Source organism: Cryptomeria japonica, chromosome 5 (assembly GCF_030272615.1).
Source record: "Cryptomeria japonica chromosome 5, Sugi_1.0, whole genome shotgun sequence".
In the NCBI taxonomy this organism is placed as follows: Eukaryota; Viridiplantae; Streptophyta; class Pinopsida; order Cupressales; family Cupressaceae; genus Cryptomeria; species Cryptomeria japonica.
This window is the reverse complement of record NC_081409.1, coordinates 479,234,598-479,262,175: the sequence shown is the minus strand read 5'-3', so window position 1 is coordinate 479,262,175 and position 27,578 is coordinate 479,234,598. Positions and strand designations below refer to the sequence as shown.

At 35.3% G+C, this 27,578-nt stretch overlaps 1 protein-coding gene across 1 annotated transcript in view; it reads left to right on the top strand.

The window, feature by feature from the left end:
* The window catches only part of LOC131049734 (probable ATP-dependent DNA helicase CHR12), a 199,935-nt gene that overhangs the window by 164,409 nt on the left and 7,948 nt on the right, over nt 1-27,578 (top strand). The window contains exons 11-12 of the mRNA XM_057983800.2: nt 21,752-21,959; nt 22,161-22,314. Coding sequence (XP_057839783.2) covers nt 21,752-21,959; nt 22,161-22,314 — 362 coding nt within the window. The remainder of the gene's footprint in view (nt 1-21,751; nt 21,960-22,160; nt 22,315-27,578) is intronic.

Sequence of the window (27,578 nt, the reverse complement as noted above, 5' to 3'; positions counted from 1 at the left end):
GATCGTAAAAGCACATCAGGATGCTGCTTCAGTTTAGGATCAGCTATGATATCGTGGATAAGCAGGAAACAGTCTTCAGTGACACAAAGCTCAACCAAAGCCGAATACTTTGCAACTTCCATGGCAGCAAGAGAAGCAGTATGGCTCATAAAACTGCTTGTGGGGTTATTTGGTGAGCCCTTGAAACCTACTATTATCCATTGTGACAATCAGAGTTGTATTAAGCTTTTTGTGAATCCAGTATTCCATGATAGATCAAAACATATCGAGATTCCTTATCACTATGTAAGAGACATGGTAGAAAGGAATGTGATCTAGTTGGAGTATATTAGTACAGGTGATCAAACAACAGACATACTTACCAAACCTCTCTCCAGAGTGTAAGTTGAACACTTCAGGAAGAATCTTGGTATGATTGAAATATAAATTTTCAATTTTAATTTGTACTAATGTATTAAAGATGTTTAATGTGTAAACTTCTATTGTCATATGTGTGACTCTATGACTCAATGGGCCCCCTGTGTACATTACTGAAAGGTGACAATCTTTCAGATAATGAACACTTGTATTTAACATTGTAAGGTGACGACTTTATGATGTTTAGTATATCATTTGGTTGATATCATGAAACTTGATATCATTCATGGATTTGCCATGATTTGTTATGGTAGACATTATGAGACTTAATGTCAGTGCACATACCATAACTTGGATATATGAGAAGAATGTTATGTTCTTGAGCATATTATATCCTTTAGTATCACGAGTTAGGTGATACTTCATATCACGAGTTAGGTGATATATCTTATCACGAGTTATGTGATAACTTTTATCACGAGTTAGGTGATATCTATACTCACGGAGGTTATTGTGATGTGTTCTTGTATATACTCTTTATCTTCCCTAGCTAAGAGGGAGTGTTGAAACTAAATAGCTTCGTTCAGATAAAGGATGAATCATGAGAAATATATATATTCATATAGATTTAATCTCATTGCTTATCATTTTTCTGTATTAAGCAAATTGCATTATTGATCAACTTGATCGAATAAGAATAAGAGTATTATTGATCTACATGATCGTATTAGAACCTCATTGATTCCCAATCACTATCGATCAAGTCATGATCGATCAAATGTGCATTCAATATCTACCTTTCGACAATGTATTTGTTAAGCACTTAACTAATAGTTAACAGCCTTTGAGAATCGACATTATTATACTAAGATTGTGCCGTCAATGAAAGGTCACACCTTGAGTAGACATGCCTCCACTTTGTGGAGTCATGTCCACCCAAGACATGACTGTTAGACAAGATACTTATTGCAATTCGATAAGGCATCAAGAAGTATTGAAATCAATTAATACTCAGGCTTGTTCGGAAACCTGCAGTTACACAAAACATTATTAGATTATTTCACTTATATTCTGAAAGTAAAATCATGATAGAAGCATAAGAAAATCTGAGATAAGTTTAATCTGCAATTACACTCGCTCTTGAGTGTTCTCAAATTGCCTTCGTTTCGTTCATGAAGGCTTGAAGGTAAGGTTCGCTCCAAATTCCCAACTGATGAAGTTCGCTCCAAAATGCTAAGTCATGAAGTTAAAACCTCTGGAAAACTTAGAGACGAAGTAGATTGCAAATGAGCTTGTCAATCATTTCATTGCACATGAATTCAATCCTTGGAATGACTCATTCAAATGCTCAAACTCATACTTACACCTATTCTCAAACAATGCACTCAAGGAAAAAATTCGCTCATCTACCACTCAACATGAAGTGTGGTTTTGAGGCTTGGAGGATGAGGTGAGATGCCATTGCTAGCTTACCGGGTTCACCCCTAGACACCCCTGGTTTGGGTCCGGTCCGGCCTTGGTTCGACTAGGGTTCGAATTTCTTAGTGGGGGTTCGACCTGGCTCGAACCCGGGTGGACCAAGATTGAACGAGGTCGAATCCGGGCGCCCCAAAAGCAATATTTTATGCAAAATTTAATTTTTTTTTTGGAATCTGCCATATAAAAATTGAATTTTATATCCTAAAAGTGACTTCTGAAACATAATCTTGGCTCATTTCTCCTCATTTGTGTTGCAAACAAAAGTTTTTTGACAGTAGGTTGAAGAAAGGGTGAGCAAAGTTTGGCTTCCAAGATCAAATAGGAGGAGTTGAAGACTGATTTTTCAAGCTTCAACAAGTGTTGCAGCATCATTTCCATACATTTGCAAGCTCCCATTGGCTAGAAGAGGTAGGATTTTGAACATTTTTTTCCAACTATTTTTGTTTCACAAATTGTCAAACATGAAACATTAATTGTTTTTCATTATTTTGTTTTTGTTTTTGAATGTGTTTATGTTATTTCTTGCCATAGGAACTAGAATGGCATCTACCTTTTCCTCCATTGGCAATGAACAAACAATTACAAAACAAAGAAATGATCCAAATTCTCCCTTATGGAAGTATGTTGACATTTTAAAACCACTTCCAAGAGGTGGGGGATTCCGTTGGAGATGCCAAGGATGTGGTATTGAAATAGTTCATATTATCGGGTGGTAGGCCATTTGTGTGGAATAAAAAGAAGAGGCATAAAAAAATGCCTTGGAAAAGATGGTAAACCTATACCAGATGAGACAGTGATGAAATATATTAGGGAGCATGAGGAGGCAGAAGAGAGAGAAGCCTGTAGATTGAATCAAACTGCACCAAAGAAAACAAGGGGAATGCAAGCCCCATCTAATCCCGATGTTGTAGTAGAAGACCACCTTTTCTTTTCCACAAATGAACCTGATCGTGAACCACCCTTAACATGGAAAAGAACAAAGGGGCCTTTAGAAACTGCATTTCAAGATGAGAGTAGAGACATTGCTGACCAAGATGTAGAAAGGTGCATTTGTGCAAATGGGTTGGCTTTCAATGTTGTTCGCTCTCCATATTGAAAGCAAATGATAAATAGTGTTAATGAAGCTCCAAGAGGGTATAAGGGCCCAAGTTATGAGAAGGTACGTGGAACATTATTGGACAAAGAGGTGAAGAGGGTTGAAGATGCATTGAAACCCATAAGGGATTCATGGGCTGAGACAAGTGTAACAATTGTTTCAGATAGGTGGAAAGATGCTAAAAATCGTCCCTTGATCAATTTCATAGCGGTGTCCCCTAAAGGGGCAATGTTTTTGAAAGCTGTGGATTGTGAGGGCCAAGTAAAAGATGGCCAATTTATTGCAGAAATTCTCATCTCCGCCATTGAGTCAGTGGGACCCCGCAATGTTGTCCAAGTCATAACGGACAATGCAAGAAATTGTAGAGCTGCTGGTTTGTTGGTTGAGGAACGCTATGATCACATCTTTTGGACACCTTGTGCGGTCCATTCACTCAATCTTATGCTACAAAGGATTGGGACTAAAATAAAATGGATCAGAGATGTGTATGCAGAGGCTGAGGACATCCAGATGTTCATCACAAACCACCACATGTCTCAAGGGATTTTTAGATCTTTTTCGAATTTGGAGCTATTGAAGGTAAGCGAAATAGTAATTTAATTTTACATTTTCTGATTTTTTTAATTTCAATGTTCATAATATCATTGTGTAAGCTATATTGTGTATTCTTCTTTAAAGTTTGGCTTTATTTTTTAATCATTTTGGCATTAATTTGTGTTATAGGTTGCTGAGACCCGTTTTGCATCAAACACAATTGTCTTAAGACGACTTATGAAAGTTAGAGTGACACTATGCAATATGGTGATCAACAACAATTGGACTGTATGGAAGCAGAGTAGCAGTGAGAGGGCAGAAAAAATTAGGGAGAGAATATTGAATGAGAAATGGTGGGATCTTGTTACATATCTCCTAAGTATCACTGAGCCCATTATGATTATGATTCGCTATACCGACATGGATAGGCCTTGCATTGGTGAGATTTATGATGGCATTGAGTCAATGCTTGGAAAACTAAAGCTCACTATAAATGCAAAAGAGAATGACCCCAAGGAGAAATTCTTCGAAGAAGTGAAAGCAATTATTGTAGAAAGGTGGAATAAGATGACCACTCCTTTGCATCTTCTTGCCTATGCCTTGACACCAAAGTACTATAGCAATTAGTTTCTTGATAAACCAAGAAGGATTCCACCATGGAGAGATCTAGAAGTATCTGATGGGTACAAGGCAGCATTTCTTAGGCTATATCCTGATGATGATTTGCAAGATAATATTACAAATGAGTTCATAGAATTCGCAAATGGGAATGGTCTAAGTGTTGATGCACTTCGTCAGAGATCCAAGAAGGACGCTCATAGCTGGTGGTACTTCCATGGTGCATGCTTCCAACACCTACAACCCCTTGCTGTAAAAGTTTTATTACAAGTAAGTTTAATTAATTGAAATTTATCACAAGTTTATTTATAGTTTACTTTGTCTTCATAGGTTGCTAGTTCATCTGCTTCAGAAAGAAATTGGAGCACATACTCTTTCATGCACTCAATAAAGCGCAATAGGTTGCTATCAAAAAGAGTGGAGAATTTAGTATATGTGCATTCCAACCTACATCTTCTTTCACACAAACAATGTGACTACACACAAGGGGAAACAAAGATGTGGGATATAGAGCCAAAGCATACTGATTTGGATGCTCCCGCTTTTCAGCTTCTTGCATTGACACTTAAAGACTCGGAGAGCAAGCAAACTTATAGTGCAAGTGGTATTGGCTCATCTAATGTCAATGTCAATGATGAGGAGGATGAGGAGGAGGAGGATGAATCAGTTGATCCATTTGATGATTAAACTTTATATTGTTGAAAGTTGAAACAATGATACTTGAATATTTTGTCATTTTGATATTAAACTTGATGTATATGATGCTATTATGGTATGATCATGATGCTATGTTTACAAGTTTATGTTTGTTTTGTTGTTTATATGATGCTATGTGACATGCTAATCTTAATTCATGCTTATAGGCTGCACATATATATATATATATATATATATATATATATATATATATATATATATATATATATATATATATATATATATATATATATATATATATATATATATATATATATATATATATATATATATATATATATACATGTTTTTGTACTAACAAACCCAAACAAACCCAAACCCCTTTTCAAAATTTTGTCGTACTGGCATACCGGTTCTTCGAACCCGAACCGGCAAGCTAGCTCATTTGCATATCACCTTGTTTCATTTCCCCCCTTCAATCTTGTGAGATGATGCCTCTTGGAAACAACTTCAACCAAGGATATCTAAAGTGAATTTTGCTTCTAATGAGAAGTAATTGGAGTTTTCACTTTGAACTCTTGGTGTGTCACTAATTAGCAACCTCCTAAGACTCTTCAGTTGGACTCCTAATTAACTGACATGACATCTAAACCCTATAAACTTACTCATTTCACCTGTGAAAAGGAGAGAGACTAGACTAAGAGGCTAGGACTTGAAAAAAAAAGGGGGGCCCCCATTTTGATGGAGCGATGTGTGAAATGGTCACAACAGGTAGTACTAAGAGTATCAAGTTTAGAAATATTCAAACAATAAGGTTGCAGTAAAAAGTCAATAAAACACTATGTACTAAAAAAGCACAAGAATGTGTAAACCTAAGATGGCTAAACCTTGGAAAACAAAAGCAATGTTAAAACCATAGTTTTGTGGGGTTTTGGATTGGGGGAATGAGTATTGGGGATGAGGTGGTCTAAATTTGTAGATAACGGGGAGACAACAATGCAAATATAATATGGTAGTTGAAAAATTAGCTATAATTAATGTATAATTAATAATTGAAACTATACAATACCTAATACTAATCACATTGCATTGAACAATGAAAAGGCTGGAATGTATTATTATATTTAAAATGTCAGTATGATTATTATGTTCAAAATTGAATCACAATTGGCCAATGTCTCCAAAGTTTGTGGCGAATTCCTCAACACTAGAATTGTTGGAGCCATTGAGCTCAAGCTCCTCCAAACCAATATCAATCAACTTATTTTTTGTTGCATCATCATCAACTTTCGTTGGTTCCTTTGTCTCTACATTCCATTATGTCATCGAATTCTCCTTGTATGTAAGCATGTTGTAGTCAATTGGATGTAAGGTGTTATGTACAACTACAAGCTACTCCACCTTCCAAGAAGTAAGCCTATTCCTATTAATGAAGTGGATAAAGTATGTGGATCAATTACTCTTAGTAGTAGAAAAATTTGAAACCTAGGACAACAAGAAAATGGCTAGTCTGTTTGTCAAAGAATGAGGCCTATGCATAGTTTGCCATAGTATTGGGCCCTCCTGTGCCATAGTCACCCTATCCAACTTGGCTTAACTTGGATATTACCTAAGAGTGGCAAATTTTGTCTATTTATTATGGATGGTGGCAGCATTCTCAACATTTGCATATTTTCAATAGTTTTCATAAATTTTGCATTCACCTTAGCATTTTCCATAGTGCTAATTCTACTAAGATTTCACAAAAAGCACATGGGCTTCAATGTATAGGAAGCCATGTGCAAGGGAGTGTTGAACTTTTCCCACCTTTGTTCAATGAAAGGCCAAATATGTTCATGATAGAATAGCAAGGTAGGGTCTTTCATTTATACGAGCATACCATTGATGCACACATGCACCTCTGCAAGGTTAGGTAGATCAATGTCCTCATATTTGATGATTGTGAAGATTAGAGTTATGATAGAGACAATGTATTTAACATCAATCCAAAAAGTGTTGCTCTTCACCACTTCCTTCACCCTCGTCCCCTGTTTTGATATAGAATCAAGCATTGATTCCACACTTGTGTCACAACCATTAGTTGTAGTCCTCCTGCAATTCAAGAATCCTATCTAAGAGAATGAAGTATGATACATATTTAGTCTTTAAATGTTTAAAAACATTCTTCTTGGAGAAGTTCGAGAATAGTGCATGTAATGTTCAGTAGTTGTAGCATCAAGAGTGACTTGTTTGATGTTAATTTTTCCATGGCCTTAAGTGCATTAGTCATGGCATTCACACAATAAGGAGTTTTCCAAATGCATTTGTAGGCTGCCTCAACCAACTTCCTTGTTGCATTGCACACATAGGCCACATTTGTTAAATTTGCAACACATTCCACCCGCTGAAATAATTTGTGTTAAGGAGTACCCATTTGTGTCTAGCATTTGGAGGATTGATCATTCCTATGAAGTTCATATTTCATTATTGGAAAGTGGTATCATTGAAAATAGAATTCAGAAGAAGTGGAGCATTTATCATTCTTTCAATGAACTCTTTTTAAGGGTTTACAAGCACAAACCCATTTGTGAGCTTCTTCAAACATTGTAGGTTAGAAGTGCATTGTGTGCATAATCTTTTCTACTAGATTTTCATTAAAACAATGCCCTCTTAGTAGTCCATCATAGAACTCACCAAGTAGATGCTCTATTAGGCTATGTTAGATTCATTTGAGAAGGAATTCATCAATGGTTTTTTTTTTTTTGAAATGAAGTCCTTCGTTTAGTTGATAGCTGTGTAAGATAGACAACTTTTCTCTTTGCAATTTATTAAGCTTTGATAGAGTAATTTTGGTCTAGATATAATTTGGTATCTTCAAGATTGCATCATACTTGCTATCGAAGAAGGTGACTATTTGTCTTGAAGAGTCTTTTGTCACATTCACTTCTCTAAATTAGAGCTTGTTTGGCTGGATCAATTCATTAATCGGGTGCTAACACAAAATATGACAATGGACTAATTTGGTGGGGTGATGTCAATATCATACTCCATGAGACAAGTAGTGCAACCCACTCTCATTTCACTCATCTCTCAATGCATAATAAAAGCAATGACATGAGGGTAATGCATGAGTGCTATAACCTTGCTTTGAGAGATGAGGTTGCAAAAACTCAAGGATTTCATAAGGGCATAGGCATGCTTCATAATAAAGGTATAAATTCCCTCATAATCTTTGAAAGTGACACTCGTGACTGGCACAAAGATTCTCATTTTAATTCATGCCCTTTTGTGTGAGGACGACTGTGATGCTATGCTCAAATTTGAAGGTATATGGGATGAAGTTTTACCCAAATTTAGGATCTATGAGGATGAGAGCTTTCAAGATGGCTTTTCTTTATGAGTTTAAAATTTCTTTGTGCTTTATTAGTCCATTTGAATATTGCATTCTTTAATGTTTAGGGTAATATACGTTAGTAGGCCAACAAAATTGGTGATGAACTTCCTCACAAAGCTATTCTTTTCAATGAAAAAATGAACTTATTTCTTACATGTAGAATCAAAAGCTAGGGAATAGCTTCCATTTAATTAGGGTCAATTTCTAGACTTGTCTTGGATATCATGTACCCTAATAACATACCTTCAAGGATCAGAAAGATTGATTTTTTAGGACTGAGGTGATTTCCTAATACTGTTCAAAGAGGTGAGGAAGGTGCTTAAGTTGATCCACTTTGCTCATCGGAAACATTGTAATATCATCCAAGTAGACTAGGATGAAAACTTTGCTTAATCTTTTAAGTGTGACATCCATGGCTCGCTAGAAAGTGACACTTGCATGTGATAACTCAAAAGGCATGCACTGATTCACAAATGTTCTTTGTTTGGTGGTGAATGTCATCTTGTATCGATCCAAATCTCATACCCAAACCTGATTGTAAGTGAAGAAGCTATTGCATATAGAAAACATTGTGGATTTCATAATAATTTTTGAGTATTTGTCCATAAATGAGAGAGGATAATGCTCTTTCAACAATGTTTGATTGGGGTTGCAGAAATCAACACAAGCAAATGTGTACATATTTTTTGGAAATGGACTAGACTTGGAACTGATGTCAAATGCTTGACTGAAAAGTTGAATAGTTTACATAACCAGCGAGTTTTGGCAAGGTTTACTTGTCAAGTTTTTCTTGAAGAACTTGAGTATCATCAAATCTCGCCAAAATAATGATGAGTTTTCCTATTTAATTCTTGGCGCTAACTTGTAAAAATTGAGGAAAAATATGTGGGTTAGACACTACGAAATCTTTTTTTTTTTTGGTTTATGAGAATCGTTTATTGTCTTTTAAAAAATTATGAAAATGGTGTGTGCCATTAAGGTTTTTGTGCTTTTGAAGGTCTTCATTTCGGCTTTGTGGCGAGGGCTCAGCCCCTAAACCCAACCCTATATTGTGACAAGGGATGTGCTAGGCCTAGACCCTTGTGAGGGGCGCTGCCCCTAAACCCCATTGGTAGTGTTGCTGCTAGACCCTACCAAACTAATTTGATATATTTTGTAGCTATATTTTGCATAAAATTTATATGTCGAGTTTTTTTGGAGTAATCTTTGAGTCAATTTTTTTTGGCTTGCCAAGAACTCTTCAAGTTCAAGCTAGAGAACTATGGTTGAGTATAGTTCCATTACCTTGGTTAGAGCTTTCTGCATCAATTCTATGAGCAGGTTGAGTGGCCACTTCTTTTGATGGATTGTGCAAGCATGTGACTCAAGCTCATTGATACATTGGATGATACTTTTATTATATACCTTGGAGTCTTTGTATGTCTTGGTGAGAATGTTATCAAACTCTTGTAGTAGTTATGTAAACATATTAAAGATGCTAGTGTTGTATTTTGTAATGTCCCCAATTTTCTTAGCGACAATTAATAAAATTGATTTTTATTAAGTTCACATATATGCTTTTGGATTCAGCTGTGTAGTTTTTGCATCAATGTCTCGAATCACACTCCGTGATTCATCATCAGGATGATAGAGATGTAGGAGAAAAATTGATAAAAACTGCAGACCAATGCAAGAAAAAGAGGATGAGAGAGGGGGAAGGGTGGCACAAAGTCCAAGGTAGGAGAAACTAAAATCAAGAGAGGAAGGAAAAATTGAGATAAGAAAACTGAAAAATAAATAAAAAGAGACCCAATAAATAAATAACAAAAATAAAACAAACAAGAAATGAAAAAACGAAAAGGAAAGAAAGACAACAATCAAAGTAAAAAGACCAAAATATAAAATATAAAGACCACAGCAAGCAAAAATGAAAACAAAGAAATGCGGAAATATATATATATATATCTTTATACATATATATCTTTGTATATATATATATATATCTTTATACATATATATCTTTGTATATATATATATATACAAAAAAGCAAAAAGAATAAAAGACAGAAAACAAAAAATGAAGAAGCGTAAAAACTAAAAACGTAATATATATCTTTCGGTCATTTTGCATTTTTGTATATATATATATATATATGAATATGAATTTATATGTATATGTATATATTTATACATATATATACATATATATTCATATATATGTATATATTGGTCGTTTCATATATGAGTATGAATTTATATGTATATATGTACATATATATTCTTATCCATATATATATATATATATTTCCGCATGTCTTTTTCTTCATTTTTGCTTGCTGTGGTCTTTATATTTTATATTTTGGTCTTTTTACTTTGATTGTTGTCATTCTTTCTTTTCTTTTTTTTTCATTTGTTGTTTATTTTATTTTTGTTGTTTATTTATTGGGTCTCTTTTTATTTATTTTTCAGTTTTCTTATCTTAATTTTTCCTTCCTCTCTTGATTTTTGTGTCCCCTACCTTGGACTTTGTGCCACCCTTCTCCTCTCTCATCCTCTTTTTCTTGCACTGGTTTGCAGTTTTTATCCATTTTCTCCTACAGCTCTATCATCCTAATGATGAATCACTGAGTGTGATTCAAAACGTTGATGCAAAATAATTCTTACACAACTGAATCCAGAAGCATATATGTGAATTTAGCATGGATTGTGCAAATCTTATCTCTCTAATTTTATTAAGTTGTAAAAAAAAAAAAAAAATTTAAATGATGACTTAATATTAATTAATTTAATTAAATAATAAAATATTATTATCTTTCACTTTAATAAATAAAGTTCTCCAAAATATAATAAATATTTTAGTTGGCCAAGTCAGCCTAATGTTCTAGATGCTTCTTGGAGTTCTTTATAAGGAAGCTGAATGAAAGAAAGAAGGCATGCTTGATATGATGTTTCTGATCTGATAAATATTTTGCTGAATTCTGGAGACGAAAACCTTCAGGAGTTCGACAGGAGGACTGGACGAAAACCTTCAGGAGTTCGACAGGAGGACTGGACGAAAACCTAGTTCTCCCTAAGGGGTGGATTCGCAACAGAGTCTACATCAGGTCAAATTTGTGAAGTCTTCATTCAAAGACAAATTTGATAGTAATAAGGTTATCTTCTGATCTGATATTTCTATTTATTGCTGTTGCATCTTGGATTAAGGATAATATCAGTGCTGGAGACTCAGATTTGGGAATGTTTACTGCTGCAAATCCTTCATTTCTGGGTTTTCTACAGACAGCTGTTAAAGAGCATCAATTCCAGATTTAGAGCTGGTCAATCTGGGAACCCAACATCACTTTGGAAGGACGGCCAGGGTTAGAAAAATATTCTGACCTAGATCTGGACTAATTTAGTATGAGATTTGCACATTTATTTGATGGACAGGTGTGAAATTTAGTTTTGGAATTTTCTGGGCAGTCATAAGGGTTTGAATTGTTATTTTCCTGATTTTAATAATAATCAGTATTTGCTATCCTTCAGTTTTAATTCTGAACTGAAATCTGATGAGAATTTTGGGTTGTAATGAAAATGTTTATATGCAAAATAAATTACCAGATTTATGCCCTAGATGTAAAAGTTTTTTGTATCAAATTTGCGCCCTAGTTTGCAGTATTTATTGTATTGTTTTTGGTATACTATTTGGGGATATTACAATGATATCAGAGCTGCAAATCTTGGTAGCTTGTCTAGGTTGATTGCATGCGTGGAAAAGGTGGTCATATCTTGGAAAAACATAAGGGAGTAATGGTGGGTGCAGACTAGCCACCGTCATCAAGTGACGAAGCAAAATGAATGTTTTCAGACATGCTAAGATTGCTGAATGACAACAACCTTTATTTGAGTCAGTTGGCTCATAACACAGCATATGGAAGGACCTTGGTGCATACAGAAAGGGAAGAAAGTAGCAAAGCTGTAGAGAACAAGGAACATTTTATGAGCAAAACCATGGTTCATCACAATCCAGACCTTTTATGCCTACTTTTATACCAGAGAATGGGCCTACACAAGAGGAACCCATTAATGGTAATGAGTATGCTGAGATTTTGGCTAAGCATCAAGCTTTGGGGGTAGATTTTCATGCAGCAATCACTTTTAAAGATTATTTGGAGGTCACTAAACACGCAAAGCCAAAGAAGAAACAATGGGATCAAGGGAAGTTGAACTATGGGTTGCAGAAAAGGTTGGAACATCTATCCTTACCTACATTTGATGGATCATCCAAGTGTACGACTAGAGCTTGGATTCAAAAATTAGATACTTACCTTGATCTAAATAAGATGAAGGAGAGTAAAGCCATGAACTTTGCTACTCGTCACCTTGAAGGAGTTGCACATGAGTGGTGGTATCATGGATTAGTCACACAAGGTCATGGTTCAATAGTTTCATATAATCAGTTTTGAACTACATTGATGGAGTGGTTTGACTGTAAGCATTCAGAGGCACACTCAAGGGCGTTAGCTCAGCTGAAACAAGTGGGGACACTCGATGCATACATTTCAGAATTTCAACGTTTTTCAGTGATGGTTTCTGATGTGACTGAGAATAGGCTGATTGCTTGGTTCATAGAGGGTTTGACAGAACCTCTTACGGGTTGGGTCAAAGCTTTTGGTCCTCCTACTCTTGCCAATGCCATTAAGAGAGCACGCCACATGGAATTTTCTACTCCTAAGAGTAAGCACTATCATGAGGATATAAATAGTAATCAAAAGAAATCATCTCAAGAGGATTCTAGCATTCTATCCAAACGAAGTAGGGAAGTTGTGAGCAAGAATGAGTTGCTTAGGAAGAAGTTGTCTTTTCATTGTCATGAACCATGGGTGCCCGGTCATAGATGCCTTGAGAAAGGTAAAATATATTATGTTGAAGTTTCATCTGACAATGAAGACACCATTGATCATACTTAGTACAGCCTTAGCACATGTAGCTACTGCCCTACTTCTAGGAATACCCAAGTATCAACCATTCAAGGTAAGAGGAATTGTGAATGGACAGCAAGTGACATGTTTGGTGGATAGCGGTGCAACTCACAATTTTGGGAGTGATAATTTGGCGGTTAAGAGTAGTTTGCCATTGGAAGATTTTCCAGGATTCCATGTCATGATGGCTGATGGATTTAAGATGAGATGCAACAAGAGGATACCATAGTTGAACATTGAGTTTGATGACTACACCATCAAGGATGATTTCTATGTGATGGGAATTACTGATTCCGATGTGCAAATCTTATCTCTCTAATTTTATTAAGTTGTCGAAAAAAAAACAAATAAAATATTTAAATGATGACTTAATATTAATTAATTTAATAAATAATAAAATATTATTATGTCACTTTATTAAATAAATTTTTCCAAAATATAATAAATATTTTGGTCGGCCAGGTTGGCCTAATGTTCTAGATGCTTCTTGGAGTTCTTTATAAGGAATCTGAATGAAAGAAAGAAGGCATGCTTGTTATGATGTTTCTGATCTGATAAATATTTCGGTGAATTCTGGAGATGAAAACCTTCAAGAGTTCAACAGAAGGATTGGACGAAAATCTAGTTCTTCCTAAAAAGGGCTGGATTCGCAACGTAGTCTACATCAGGTCAAATTTGTGAAATCTTCATTCGAAGACAAATTTGATAGTAATAAGGTTATCTTCTGATCTGAGATTTCTGTTTATTGCTACTGCATCTTGGATTAAGGATAATATCAGTGCTGGAGACTCAGATTTGGGAATGTTTACTGCTGCAAATCCTTCATTTCTAGGTTTTCTATGGACAGCTGTTAAAGAGCATCAATTCCAGACTTAGAGCTGGTCAATTTGGGAACTTGGCATCACTTTGGAAGGACGGCCGGGGTTAGAAAAATATTCTGACCTAGATCTGGACTAATTTGGTATGAGTTTTGCACATTTATTTGATGGATAGGTGTGAAATTTAGTTTTGGAATTTTCTGGGTAGTCATAAGGGTTTGAATTGTTATTTTCTTGAGTTTAATAATAATCAGTATTTGCTATCCTTCAGTTTTAATTCTGAACTGAAATCTGATCAGAATTTTGGGCTGTAATGAAAATGTTTATATGCAAAATAAATTACCAGATTTATGCCCTAGATGTAAAAGTTTTTTGTATCAGATTTGTGCCCTAGTTTGCAGAAATTATTTTATTGTTTTTGGTATCCTATTTGGGGATATTACACTTTGCTTGCCCAACTTAAATTTATTTTCTAGGAGTAAGCTCTTTGTCTCTATAAAGGTTAGGCTTGATCTTATAGAGTAAAACTTCGTATTTCTAAATTCATCATTCGGGATGAAAATATTGTCTAGCATGATTAGGCCCATCCTAATCTTGTTTGAATTCATCTACAAGAGCTGGTTGCTATATACCTTGTTGAGATGTTCACTCAACTCTATTAAAATATGACCATGTTTGTGTCATTGTTGAATGCTTGTTGAAGAATTGCATGACCTTATTGGTGGACCATTAGTTGAAATGGGTTGTTTTGCTACGTTTACCTTTTTTTGGAAGAGATCAGCAATGGGATCAAATGTAGACCTATTAAATAAATGTTGTCGTAGACTTTTTTTTCTTGTTCAATTCTTTTGAGATTGCTTGGATGTTAACATACTTGAAGCATTCAAGCATGTCCCATACCCAATGTTTGAATGCTTGCAATTAATGGCGCTTTGGGAGTAGATTGTGTTGAGACATGCCCCAGCTAGGACTCGAACCTAGGACCTTCCATACGCTGCTGGAGTGCTCTACCACTGAGCTACTGGCCCCTCTTGGACCAGTCCATCGTCGGTCCGGGTGTGGCTTATTTCCAACACCAACAGATCGATCTAATTTGCCCGATCATTAGCTCAATCTCTCCAAAGGTGGATAACAACTTGATTTCTCTTTTGGTGACCATTTGGAGACCAAGGATAAGAGCTTCATATTGAGTAACATTGTTCATGCCATTGATTTGCACCCTATAAGCATGGTAAGTCTTGCTTTCATAAAAGGAAACAAGCATTACTCTATCTCTAGCACCATTTTTCTTTTGATGCCATTAAAACAAATCTCATAGAGGCCATCAAATTTATGTTCCTCCTTTTTCGCAACTGGGGGAGGCACAAGTTCTCCATTTAAACAATCAATGACAAGATCCCTTTCCTTGAACATATTGATCTTTTGAGTCACTACAAGAGTAGGTTATCATCAATTTATCAAATTCTCATCTTTATTGCTTGCTTCCCCAGCTTTGATGTCCTCAATATGAGCAATAGTTTCCAGATTGGTGTTGACAAATGACACGCAATATGGTCATGTATGATTAGTTGCTTTGGGTTCGTTGTTGATTTTGATTCTTGTATCTTATTGAGCTCTTGTGGACAAATTTATCCAGTCGAGTTCAACTTTATAACCTAAGATCATTGTTGTGAACTCTTGTGAGAGGCATTTAACCAAAAATGAAGGAAAGTATATGACATATACCACTTGAGTTTAAGAGCATATGTTTCCATATGGAGTGTTCATTGTGTTCCACTTCCATGTCGTAATAGGCCTAATATGCATATTTTAGAATTTGCAAATTGCTTACTTCATTTGGTCAAAAGTATGCTATCAAATGTCTCATAAATCTCTCCAAGGTTAGTTGAGTTTGTATCAACATACCTAACTGCCTCTGAGATAGGTGAACTCTTGTGAGAAGCAGATAGCTAGGAATGAAGGAAAGTATATGGGATACCAGTTGAGGTTAAAAGCATATGTTGCCATATGGAGTGTTCGTTATGTTCCAACTCCATGTTACAATCGAATTGCTTGCATAATTTGGTCAAGCATGCTATCAATTGTCTCATAAATCTCTCCAAGGCTAGGAGAGTTTGTATCAACATACCTAACTACCTCCAAAACAGGTGATATGACAAAATAAACTTATTTTGAAGAAACCTTTAAAAACAAATAAAAATTATAAAAGTGAATGCTAATTTTTTTCAAAATCACAATTAAAGGTAAAATAAAAATATAAGTAAGAGAAATAAAAATTTAATACACAAAATTGATAAATTACTTTCCAAATTTGTTTACCTCAAGGTGGACCACTGAGCATCATTGAATACTATATGTCTCACCTTCTTCCCTTCTTTTGACTTGGCCTCAATTTAAAATTTCCACTTTGCACAAGCTACCATGTTTTTTAGAGCCTCTTGCACCTCCAAGATCCTCTCTAACATTTGTATGGCTCTTGTTTTGGCCACCATTGTCTTCACCTAAACTATTTTCCTAATGAATTTCAAAACATTATTCAATTGGTAAAAACAATGTAGGGTGTAAAAAATATATCTGTGAGCAATCTTTAGCATCAAACCAACTAACTAATAAACTTGAGCTGAATTAGTCATTTTATTTCTTGAAGCAATCATCATATTTAAGAAAATATGAGCCAAACAAACATGTAACAATAATATTAGTGAGTGGAGGATGTGTAATATTGGTTCACCAGTCCATCAGAATGGAGCAGCTTACCTTAAATCATGATCACCTCATGTCTTCCATCAACAAGTACACCCTTGAATGTTGTTTATCTAGGAGGCTGGTACATGAGCTTTGTTCTCCATGGGCCCCATATGAGGATTGAATTGTGTTTGCCCTTTTCAATTTTTTTTTTAAATATAAAAAATATGCCACATGAAATGGGTTGGTGTGACCATTGAAGAATTTTGCTATATCATTATCCTCCACATGTTCTTTGCATGTTCAAGAACGTTAGAACAGTATTTAATTCATCACAACTAGCCTTCATCTTCCTTTGTAATGTCCCCGTTTTAGGGTTCCCTTGCACTGCAGTTGACTTTGACTTTCTTGATGGGTGCCTATTTGTTAGATGAGTTATTTGATGTCGCCAATGAGCTCAGCTACTCTAGAGGACACATGCCACTTTCCATGGTGATTTCTAACTTTTGGTGCATTCTCCAAGAATCTTGGAGAGGCTATCTATTTTTATTAAGTCACCTAGATGGTTCTGTTTATCATTATTATACATCGAGATCTCTTTAGCATAGTTAGATTTCAATTTTGATGTGTTCCGGCAATTTTTGCAAATTTGGTGCATTAATGGTTTATTTTAATTATTTTGACTAAGGATGTTAAAATTATATTAAAATATTTTACAAGCACCTTATTGTCATAGCTCGTCGAAAGCAGGGGAAAGAGTTTTAAATCATGGGCACGTATAACAGGGACCTTACATGTCAAATCTTCATTATTAAAATGAAAAGGTCTTGTTTGGAGCCAAAAATCAAGTTTAAATTAAGAAATTGATTTATAAATGGTGTTTTCTGGAAGTTGGCAGGAAAAGAGTATTAAAGGGAGTTGAGGGACTCATTGGGCATGAAGCAGATTGTGCTATTTGTCTCTAGTGAAATCCTTGGGGTTTGAGATAGAATACAGTTTGTCTCAGCCTTCTAGAGGATGGGAACCGTCTTGGAGAAGAATAGTCACAGTGGTCAAAGATCCACCCTGGTTATTACAGTGTGGCTCATCCAGAGTCTCAGCTTGTGTTAAAAGAGAATTTCTTGCAGGTATGATCAAGGTCTGATTTGGCTCATCCAGAGTTTGAATAAGGACAAAACTTGTTGCTTTCTAGTGCCACATCAGGTTTAAAAAAAAATAAAAAATTGCCAGCTCATGTTAGAAAATGAGATTAAAAATGTGAGGTTTGTTTGTTCTTCTTGCTGGCTGAGTATATAGAAATATTCCTGGGCGATATTTAAGTTTCTGAAGTTGTGAAACCTTGAGTAAGCCAAACGTGAAAAAGAAGACCAAGTCGGAGTGGTCATATTGGCCTGGCTGAGTGGGTGGACACAAAATCTGGTTGAGTTGGTCATAGTTTTATAAGATAGAATTGAGGCCTTTGAAGGATTCAATTTATGAAAGAAGAGACAGTGCAGCTATTCAAGGATGGATTATTTTAATATTGCTTTCTGTATGTGGTGCTTGTGGGAGTAGGTGCATTGGAGTTTGGGAGGTTCAACTTGACTCAGCTCTTAATGGAAAGAAGAGTGGTCTATTGCTGCAGATAGGAGATCATGGATACTGATCTGAGCTTTAGGGCTACCTTAATATCATTTTCTCTGTATAGAAGCGACCATTAATGGGTGTTTGATTGTATTAAAGGCCTGGTCAACTGCTGTTTTGTACCCTTTCCAGTAGCAGAAACTGAAGTTAGTAATACTGGATGTTTTTTTAGTGATGACCACTGAGGATTGAGTATATTTAACGATTTTCAGACTGATCAGTGGCTGCCGGGTATCATTTCAGCGTGTAACTGGACTTTGAGTGTGTACAGACCCATGTATGCATCAAATTAATTTGTGGCTGGGATCAGAAAATCAGTTCCAGATCTGTCTATGAAGGTCCTTTTTGTTGAGAAGCACTCTTTCCCTTATCTGGATGAAAATTTTGCATATCAATCTGCTTTTTTCCAAGCTTATACTATTACTGCCAAGGTCAGATCATTCTTCACTTGTTCTATCCCTGTTCTTTGCCATTTGCAACAAACTGTGCTTGTTGTCTTGCTGATTGGTAACAACAGTTTGGTCCCTGTTTAACTAATTTTAAGTTCAGGTTTATACTTATGCATTTGTACTTGGTAAATCGGAGCAGCAGACATAGTCTTTTATGTTCTTTCTTTGTAAAGTGGTTCAATGAAATTATATTATGAACAGTTGAAGAAATCTTGCAACATTTTGTTATCACATAGATGGGGAGAAGTAATGGTACACCATCTTCAAAAATGTTGGAGATCACAAATTTATTATAAATATAAAACTTATATCATACAATGGATATGCAACTTTAATAAATGTATAATACTAAAATGCTTTAAAGTAAAAATATTATCATTTTAAAGTATTGAAATAGATTTCAAAGACAACAAAGACTAATTAAAATTATATTTGATATTCAATTTCATGATATAAGCAATTAAATTGTAAACCATAATTGCCTTGATATGGTAGATAGGGATTGGTAAGGGAAGGCCATTATTTTAGAAGCTTGGTATAGGTCTCCTTGGAGTTGACTATATTTCCAATCATATGTAAAAAATTAAAATGCATGTACACATCTTTGGCCTTAATATGGTTACGCCTCATACTATTACTTTTTTGAGATTTGATAAGAAAATATTTTGCAACAGAAAAGCTTGTAATTTTATGCTAAAAATAAAAAATTACAAGTCTGTTAGTGAATTTATTTAGTTCTTTTAACTTTTGTCAATCACATACCAGCACAACTATGAAAATCTAGTATATTTTAATTTAATATGATTTTTTAAAGGGTGGTTCTAGGAGACGTATGGAGATGCAAAGGAACTTCATTTGATGTCTCCTAATGTGTAGAGATTTCATAATATGTCTCTAAAAATGGGTGTCATAGGTTGTGGCATGAGACTACAAGTAACTATGACTAGAACTTTCTATCCTCATGACATCTTGCCCCCCCTTAAATTTTTAGACTTGTATTTGGCAAAAATGGTCACATATTGCTATTAGGGTTTCATAGGTTTGAATGGGCCTATGCATAATATTTGACCATCGGTGTAAAAGATCTTTGAAGGAAAAGGGTCTAAGATCTTTGAAAGAAAATTACTTATTTTAGTCATGGTGATTGTAGCACACTTGGCAAAAATGGTTGCATACTCAGTGATGACAAATTTTGTTAATAATTGATCTTTCCTTTCTCTTCATAGCTGCAAGTGGAAAATGTGAAATTGCAAGTTGATGTGGTATTTGTGAGTTGCAAAAGGATGGTTTGGTTAGACATAGGGAGGGTTTTGAGTTTGATACGGCTGTGGGGGAGCTCTTGGGGCACCCACATTGTTGTTTTCTTTTCAAATAAAAATATTAAACGATTTTTCTTTAATGTACAAAAAATGGATGTTTGATGCCCCTAGGATGGTTAGGAGATATCAGAGATGTCTTCAGCCATTCGAGAGACTGTTTGACGTCCCAAGGAATCAGTCATATCAAGTGGCATTTAGGATGCATCCCATAAATCTATAGGGATAGAAGATGGCCAGAGAATGTCCTCATGTCTTGGGAATAAGATTGTGGGTTTTGGGAGGAGGGGATGTGTCCTCTTGAAACTTTAGTAATTTCCTTTGTATTGAGTAGTATTATGTGCAATAGGCATATCGAACTTCATTTCTCTCTCTCAGTCATGCTCAACAAATTGATTATATGAAAGTCGTGCTTTGGTAACCCTGGCTTATTATTTAATATGTCAGATATTTTGTCTGCAGACATGGGTTTTACTTGAATGATTTGCAGAGATACTTTGCATACTAAGGATAATTTTTTTTTGGGAGTATGACATCAAAACGTTCAAGAAGCACATTGTACTTTTATTTCCATTAAATCAGCATTTTTTTAACTCTTGGAGAATTTGTTTTGGGAGGAGCAATAATGAATAGTAACAAGAGGGTGAGCATAGCCATTGTACAAGCAACAGTTATTAACTCAACTACCATTCAAGTAAAAACCTCACCATCAATGGCTCCATTGGTATATGACAAGTTTACTTGTATGCATGGTTGTAAAATTACTCATTTATTATGTTTCAAATTAATATAAGCTAATATGGTAGCTAAAATTATTAATGTCCCCTTTTTCTAGCCCATACCAACATCTGAGGAAAGTCGAACTTCCTTGTAGAGTTCTTACATTTTTGAAAAGGAATTCTAATAGTGGTAGTGATCTCAAGAGATCAAGATGGGTCCAATGATACTTTCTTGGTGCAGTTTTTACATTGTGGGAGCACTCCACATTTCTTGGAGAAAATTGCTATTTTTGGAAAGCACCAATTCTTGTAAAAATGTTGAATGGTTTTCATGTTACACCAATTGTTTGACAAAATGCTTGTGAGCTAAAATTCTGAAAATTGCTAATGTGTTTAAAATTCCTTGATAGGGACATTGCAATAGATGTTTTAAAGTTTTTGAATTTTGGTTATTCTATGTTTGCTCCTATCTTTGGCAGCATTTAGTCAAACAAAATTTCTTGTCAACTAAAAAGTGAAATTTGAGTAGTTCATCTGATCCAAATGAGAGGAACATATTTTTAGAAAGCAGAAATGCTGGACCATGAATCGATATTAGTCATCTATTTTTCAGGATGGTAATCTAAGTCATGGATTTCGCCAGGTTTCATCCATGAAATTTCAAAAGCCAGCTGTTTTACCCCTAAAAATTGTTATATTTGTCTGTATGGCTGTGTAGGTTTGTCACATTGTTGCTGTAATTTGACCTGTTGTCTGCCAAATGATTGCTGTGCTTTGGTTTAGAAGTGCAAGAAATGCTGCTGCTAATGCAATGCCTCAGCCTTGAACTCTGTGGGGAGCTGTGACAACTGCTGCTTGGCAACTGTGCCTCTTGCCATGAATTCAACTCTAGATTTTTTAAGAAATTTATCAGCTCTGACATGGACTAGATTGTACCTACATAACTTGGTCCAATTTTTTATGTAATCTTATATAATAAGCCATCTATTTTGATGAAAACTTAGATTTGTACACATCAGTTGGTTCAAATAGAAGAGACTAAAAGTTAGAAGCTTTGCAACCAATGATTTTCTACCTAATTGTGCAGGTACCGTATTCGACGGAGGCTTCTGTTGACTGGTACTCCTATACAGAACAGTCTTCAGGAACTGTGGGCTCTGCTCAACTACTTATTACCTAGTATTTTTAACTCTGTCCAAAATTTTGAGGACTGGTTCAATGCACCATTTGCAGACCGTTGTGACATTTCTCTGACAGAAGAAGAGCAACTTCTTGTTATAAACCGCCTACATCATGTAAGTAGCATTTCCGCAATAAATGGAGGTAAAAGGCTTTTATCAAAATATAATGTTTTATTTACCAATTTAGAAAGAAAGCTTCTATGCATCTGCTAGCATCTTATGAACTTAAGTGGTGTAGCTCATCAACACTTTGTTGCATTATGTTTCCTGATGCATGGAACAAGGTATACCTAAACACTGACTTTGTGGGCCCAGGTTATCCGGCCGTTTCTACTGAGAAGGAAGAAAAATGAGGTGGAAAAGTTCTTACCTGGTAAAACTCAAGTCATTTTGAAATGTGACTTGTCAGCCTGGCAGAAGGTTTACTATCAGCAAGTCACAGAGATTGGGAGGGTTGGGTTGGATTCTGGTAAGCAATATGACACAGAGACAATTTTAATTTTTTAAATTTTATATGGAAAGGTCATTTTACTTTTTTGTTTATGTTACTGAAATCTAAATAATGGGCAGGACTCTCTCATTGAAATTAGACCAACAACCAAAAGGGTTCATATGCATTTCCTATGAATTATGTTCAATATCATTCTTACTGAAATGTTTAGCTTTGTTAGGGCACATGATCACAACAGTACCAATGACAAAAATGCTTCTACAATTATATTATTCTGTGACGACCCTGGAAATACTTATGATATTTTCTCCTTTTTCGTTCAACTTTTAGATGCTGATAAAGGGTAAGATTTCTGTTTAGGACTATGGTATTTACTATTTACCATATTTTAAGTGCTAGTTGCAAAGTACTCAGATTTTGATGGGCTGTCAGACTGCTTGAAATTATGCTGTGTGGCTCCCTGTTCATGGTCTTTAATCATCTCCTACTTGGTGAATTCCTTATTGGAGTTTGGTTGTGGCATTTAATTTGATGCTCAATGTTGAATGCTGATTTTGCTTTGTGCATCCTAATGCATGCTCAATCATACACTGAAACTATGCTTTTATGCAGCCAATAAGTTTTAGAATATACATTGAAGGTTTCAAAACCATAAACTAAAACACTGGTATCATATGATGATCTTGAGATTCTAGTGTAAGTACCAAGTGAAACTCGGATAAAAATTGAGGGCAGACATGAGCAGAAGAAGACTATACAATGGCCACAACTATGTAGTCTAAAGCGTAAACTAAATGGTTGTATAGTGGAGGTGGATGATCTTGAGATATTAATGATACAATCTAGTGAAAGTCCCATAAAATTGAGGGCAAACATGATCAGAATAGTATAAAAAATCAGAGGATTTGGGAGCTTTATTTTTTCCCTATCTTATTCTCAACATTTCTCTCTAATACAAAGTGTGCCAACGCGACCAATAAGAAACTCATTCTTTCTTGCAAAATGGCTTTAACTAAGGGCATCAAATTTTATGTAATGTTCATAGAAGGCATTACATGACACAATTCTGACTTGTACTTTTGTGAACGAAATTTCCATATATAACTCTAGAATTAAAAATTCTATGTTAGGCATGGATACATTGTATTTTCTTCTGCCGGAAGTATTCTGTAAAGTAATCAAGGTAAATTGTTTTTTAATAGGATTCTAATATTTATCGAAGACACTGAAAACTATGATGCTTTCAACATAGGCATGAATGGGAAGTTCAAGGAAACTATAATTTGCATTGTAATTTTCCTTTGAAGGTGCATATCTCACTGAGCATATTATGCAAGAAACACTGATTGAAAAGATAGCAATAGAATTTCTTCAGGAACTTTCGAGCAACAGTCTGACATGAATTTTGTATGAATAGGCTCATGCAATGGCTTCCCTTGAGCAGATGAGCAAAACTGGTAGATTAGAGAGTAGTGCATGATTTCCTTTACACACTCAATTGTATGGTTGTCAAAAGATTCCAACAAGCAGTAGTAAAGCTTACAATTTTTGACTTATACAAGGGGCATTAAGCACATAATAATGATGTCTATTTCTTGGTCTTGCCTAATTCACACCTTTTCAGTACGATGACAATTTTAGCAGAGAGCTATAAGATACATCATAACTTTGAAGTTGTTTTAGAAGTTATCAATGAATGGCTATTTCTTAATGCTGCTAGAAAGGTGCATTGGATGTTGAGGTAAGAGAGTCAATAGTATCAAAAAGTATAATTGTTTCCCTAGTGCTGGGAGCAAAGTATGCCTGGGCATAGCCTTTGCCAAAAAGCAATATTGAAAAGTATCAAAAAGTATAAAGAGAGTCAATAGTATCAAAAAGTATAATTGCTTTCCTAGTGCTGGGAGCAAAGTATGCTTGGGCATAGCCTTTTCCAAAAAGCAATATCGAAAATGAAGGAAGAGCCTTCTATCACAAATCAATGGGCTTGACAAAACATCGTTAAAGTGATGAAAAAGAGGTTAAGTTATGGAGATTGTACATAGCAATGCATGAGGGGATTTGAGTTGGTTGCCACGTGATACCCAATGTGCCGAAGATTGTGGGATCGCTTTCATGTAGATGGTTATGGAGGACACATGGTCACAGGTCGATCCTTGTATGTTTGTTGTAACCCTAGCCACAAGGGACATCGATAAACACCACTACATCTATCGTTTGTTTAGAGTAACATTTAGATAGTTTAGATCCTAAGTTATCGATCGGGTATGGATGTGGGTACAAATACCAAAACTTGATATATATATATATATATATATATATATATATATATATATATATATATATATATATATATATATATTTAAATATCTCATATTCATAATTTGCAGTAATAATAATATTCATGTCTCAAAATGTCATGACACATTGAAAATTCAAATCACAATCAATAATGAACAGTCTTCATATTTTTCTTCATCAAAAGCATCAAGGTCACCATTTGAACCACAATCAATTGGATTGCCACTCTCACTAGTTGTGTCAAGTGTAGAAACTGTCTCATCTATAGAGGCTACATCATAATTTCTTGAAGATATGAAGTGGCTAAACTCACTCAAGACAATACTGGATATCTTCATCTGAAAATATCTTGTTAAATGCAGCCTTATAGCCAACAGCACCCTCCCCATCCCTATATGGTGGCACCCTTGGTAATGAAAGTACCTCTTTGCTATAATACTTTGGTGACAAAGCAAATGCTAAGAGATGTAAAGGGGGTGGTCATCTTGCTCCAATGGTCACGATAATCTTTTGCACAACCTTGAAAATTATTTCCATTGTGTCATATTCTTTGGCATTTATTACTATTATTTTCTTCACCATAGATTCCACGCCATCATAAATTTCACCCAAACATGGGAAATTAGTATCAACATATCTAATCATGCTTATGATGGGCTCAATGAATTTGAAAGCATATCCACACAAGACCACCACTCATCATCAAGGATCAATACTTTTACTTTTTGAGCTCTTTCTATGCTTGACTGCCTTCCTACACTTAACAAGTTGTTAATGACCACAAAACTTGAGACCTCTTGTACCTTCATAAATTGTCTTAAGATGATTGTGTGAGATGCCAATCGATTTTTGGCAACCTAGCATGGTATAAAAAAACACATGTAACATATCACCAATAAAAAATAATAGTCAAAGGAATTAAAAATATATTAAAAAATAAAATTGATTTACCTTCAACAAGTCCAACTTGGAGAAGGTTTTGAAGTTGCCTTGTGACTTATGATGATTAGTCACAAACATTTGGATCTCCTTGCCCACTGTGTAGATATGTTTGACCCACTGAATTCGTGTGCCACTCTTCTGCAAGGTCAAATTGGGTGAGTTGAGTACACATGGTGTCCAATTAATGTGATTAATGTGATTATATGTGCCCTCCACTATAAACCCAATTGCCCTACAATTTTAGCGTTGTTTGTTATGAGTTAGCTACATTAGAAGAAGAAAAACTAAGACCACCACAATTCAACAATCTGTCATTAATTCTTCAGATCAGCTTAAAAATGGAATAAGAACCAGGCTTCGAAGACATCAAAATTTGAGCTTTAATGCTGGCTTTTTCAACCCTAAAAATTATGAAAGAAGAAATGTCAATCAGAGTAGCCGGAAACTCCTTTGTCTCTCCCTGGGCATGCGTATCCCCGTATCTGTTCTCGTATTCGAAACAAATACGTATCCAATACAGCCCAGATACACATTGAATACTGTACCTACATGTGCCCACATTGATTTGATTTTTTTAAAATTTGACAAAAATCTTCTTAAATTTAATTTCAAAAACTTCATTCATGCATTTTTTTCTATGTTACCCGGGGACGCGTCCTCGGTATTTTTTTCAGCCATCCCCGTCTCGGGGACAAGGGACTCCTAGGGGACGTCCCCATAAATTCTGCATATAGACAATGAATTTTGACAATGAATTCTATGAGCAATTTGACTTTGACTCTCAATTTAACACAAATTTGCCATAAGAACTCTACTAGTTCTTATATGTTAAGGTTCTATAATGGATATGTGCATGTTTTATCCATGTTTTCATATGAATATTTTAAATTTCCCTATATATTTTAATTTTCCCTACTTTTATGTAGCCATCCCCTTTGTCATCCCCAAGATTGGCAAAAAAACAATCACTATCCCGAAAATGCGTACCCCCGTCCCCCGTTGTCCCCATCCCCTGCCGTCCCCGTCCCGAAAACTTGAGGTAACATAGATTTTAAAAAAAAAAAATTGCTATAAACAAAATCTACACCCACTAAGAAAGACAAATGAAATATTTTTCTATTTGAGTGACCCACTTTTTGGGTTATCTTTGTAATGTCCCCTTCCTTGTGATGATGCATTCAGTGGTCCATTGGCCTATTCCAGAGACTCGTAGGCTATGTGGAAAGGAGAATTAGGGTTTCCATGTTCTATGGAGTTCTGACCAAGCTTTTCAGGGGTGGAATGTGAACTTACTATTTTTAGTAAGTTAGGGTTTGGCTGTCTGGATGGTGCAGTGTTACTAAGCTTGCCAAGCTCTTTCTCTAGTTGCGAAGATCATGATTTTCGGAGCATTATTTCATGACTTACTATTTTTAGTAAGTGGCAATTTGGGCATTCTATTTTTGGCAGTCCTGGATTTGGTCCTGATCCAACGCAGTTCAATGATCCTCATTGCTCGGCCTCATCCAGATTTTGTTGATAATCAGTATTGGAGTTATAAGCGATTTAATTAAATATTATTTCCTTATCCTAAGGTTTAATATTTAATTATTTTATTACTGATTGATGTTATGGGGAATTGTGCATAATGTGATATTTTTCCTAAGTCATGCCTGGGCGAATTATTTGATGATTGAAAGAAGACTTTATTTTATGACAAAATCGTGGTCCTCTCTCCTAGGCGCGATTTTTGACTTGGGAAGTGGGCACCATACTTGGCTCCACCACTTGAAATGAAATACAATTTGAATGAGGTGAATTTGGAGGCAATTTCATTTGAATTCCAGACTTGCAAAGCTATATATACAGGTAGGTGTTTGGCTCCTCATTTGATTATCCAGAGAAAATATATCGTTATGCTGTCGGAACGACTCCAGACTTCTTCGAGGGTGAAAACCTCCTAGTTCCTTCTTTCCAGTTTTGAGTGTGAGATATCACTCCTAGCTGTGGTTCGAATTTGTGAACTATTTGGTGATACTTGGGATTGCATTGGGTGTTCTTGT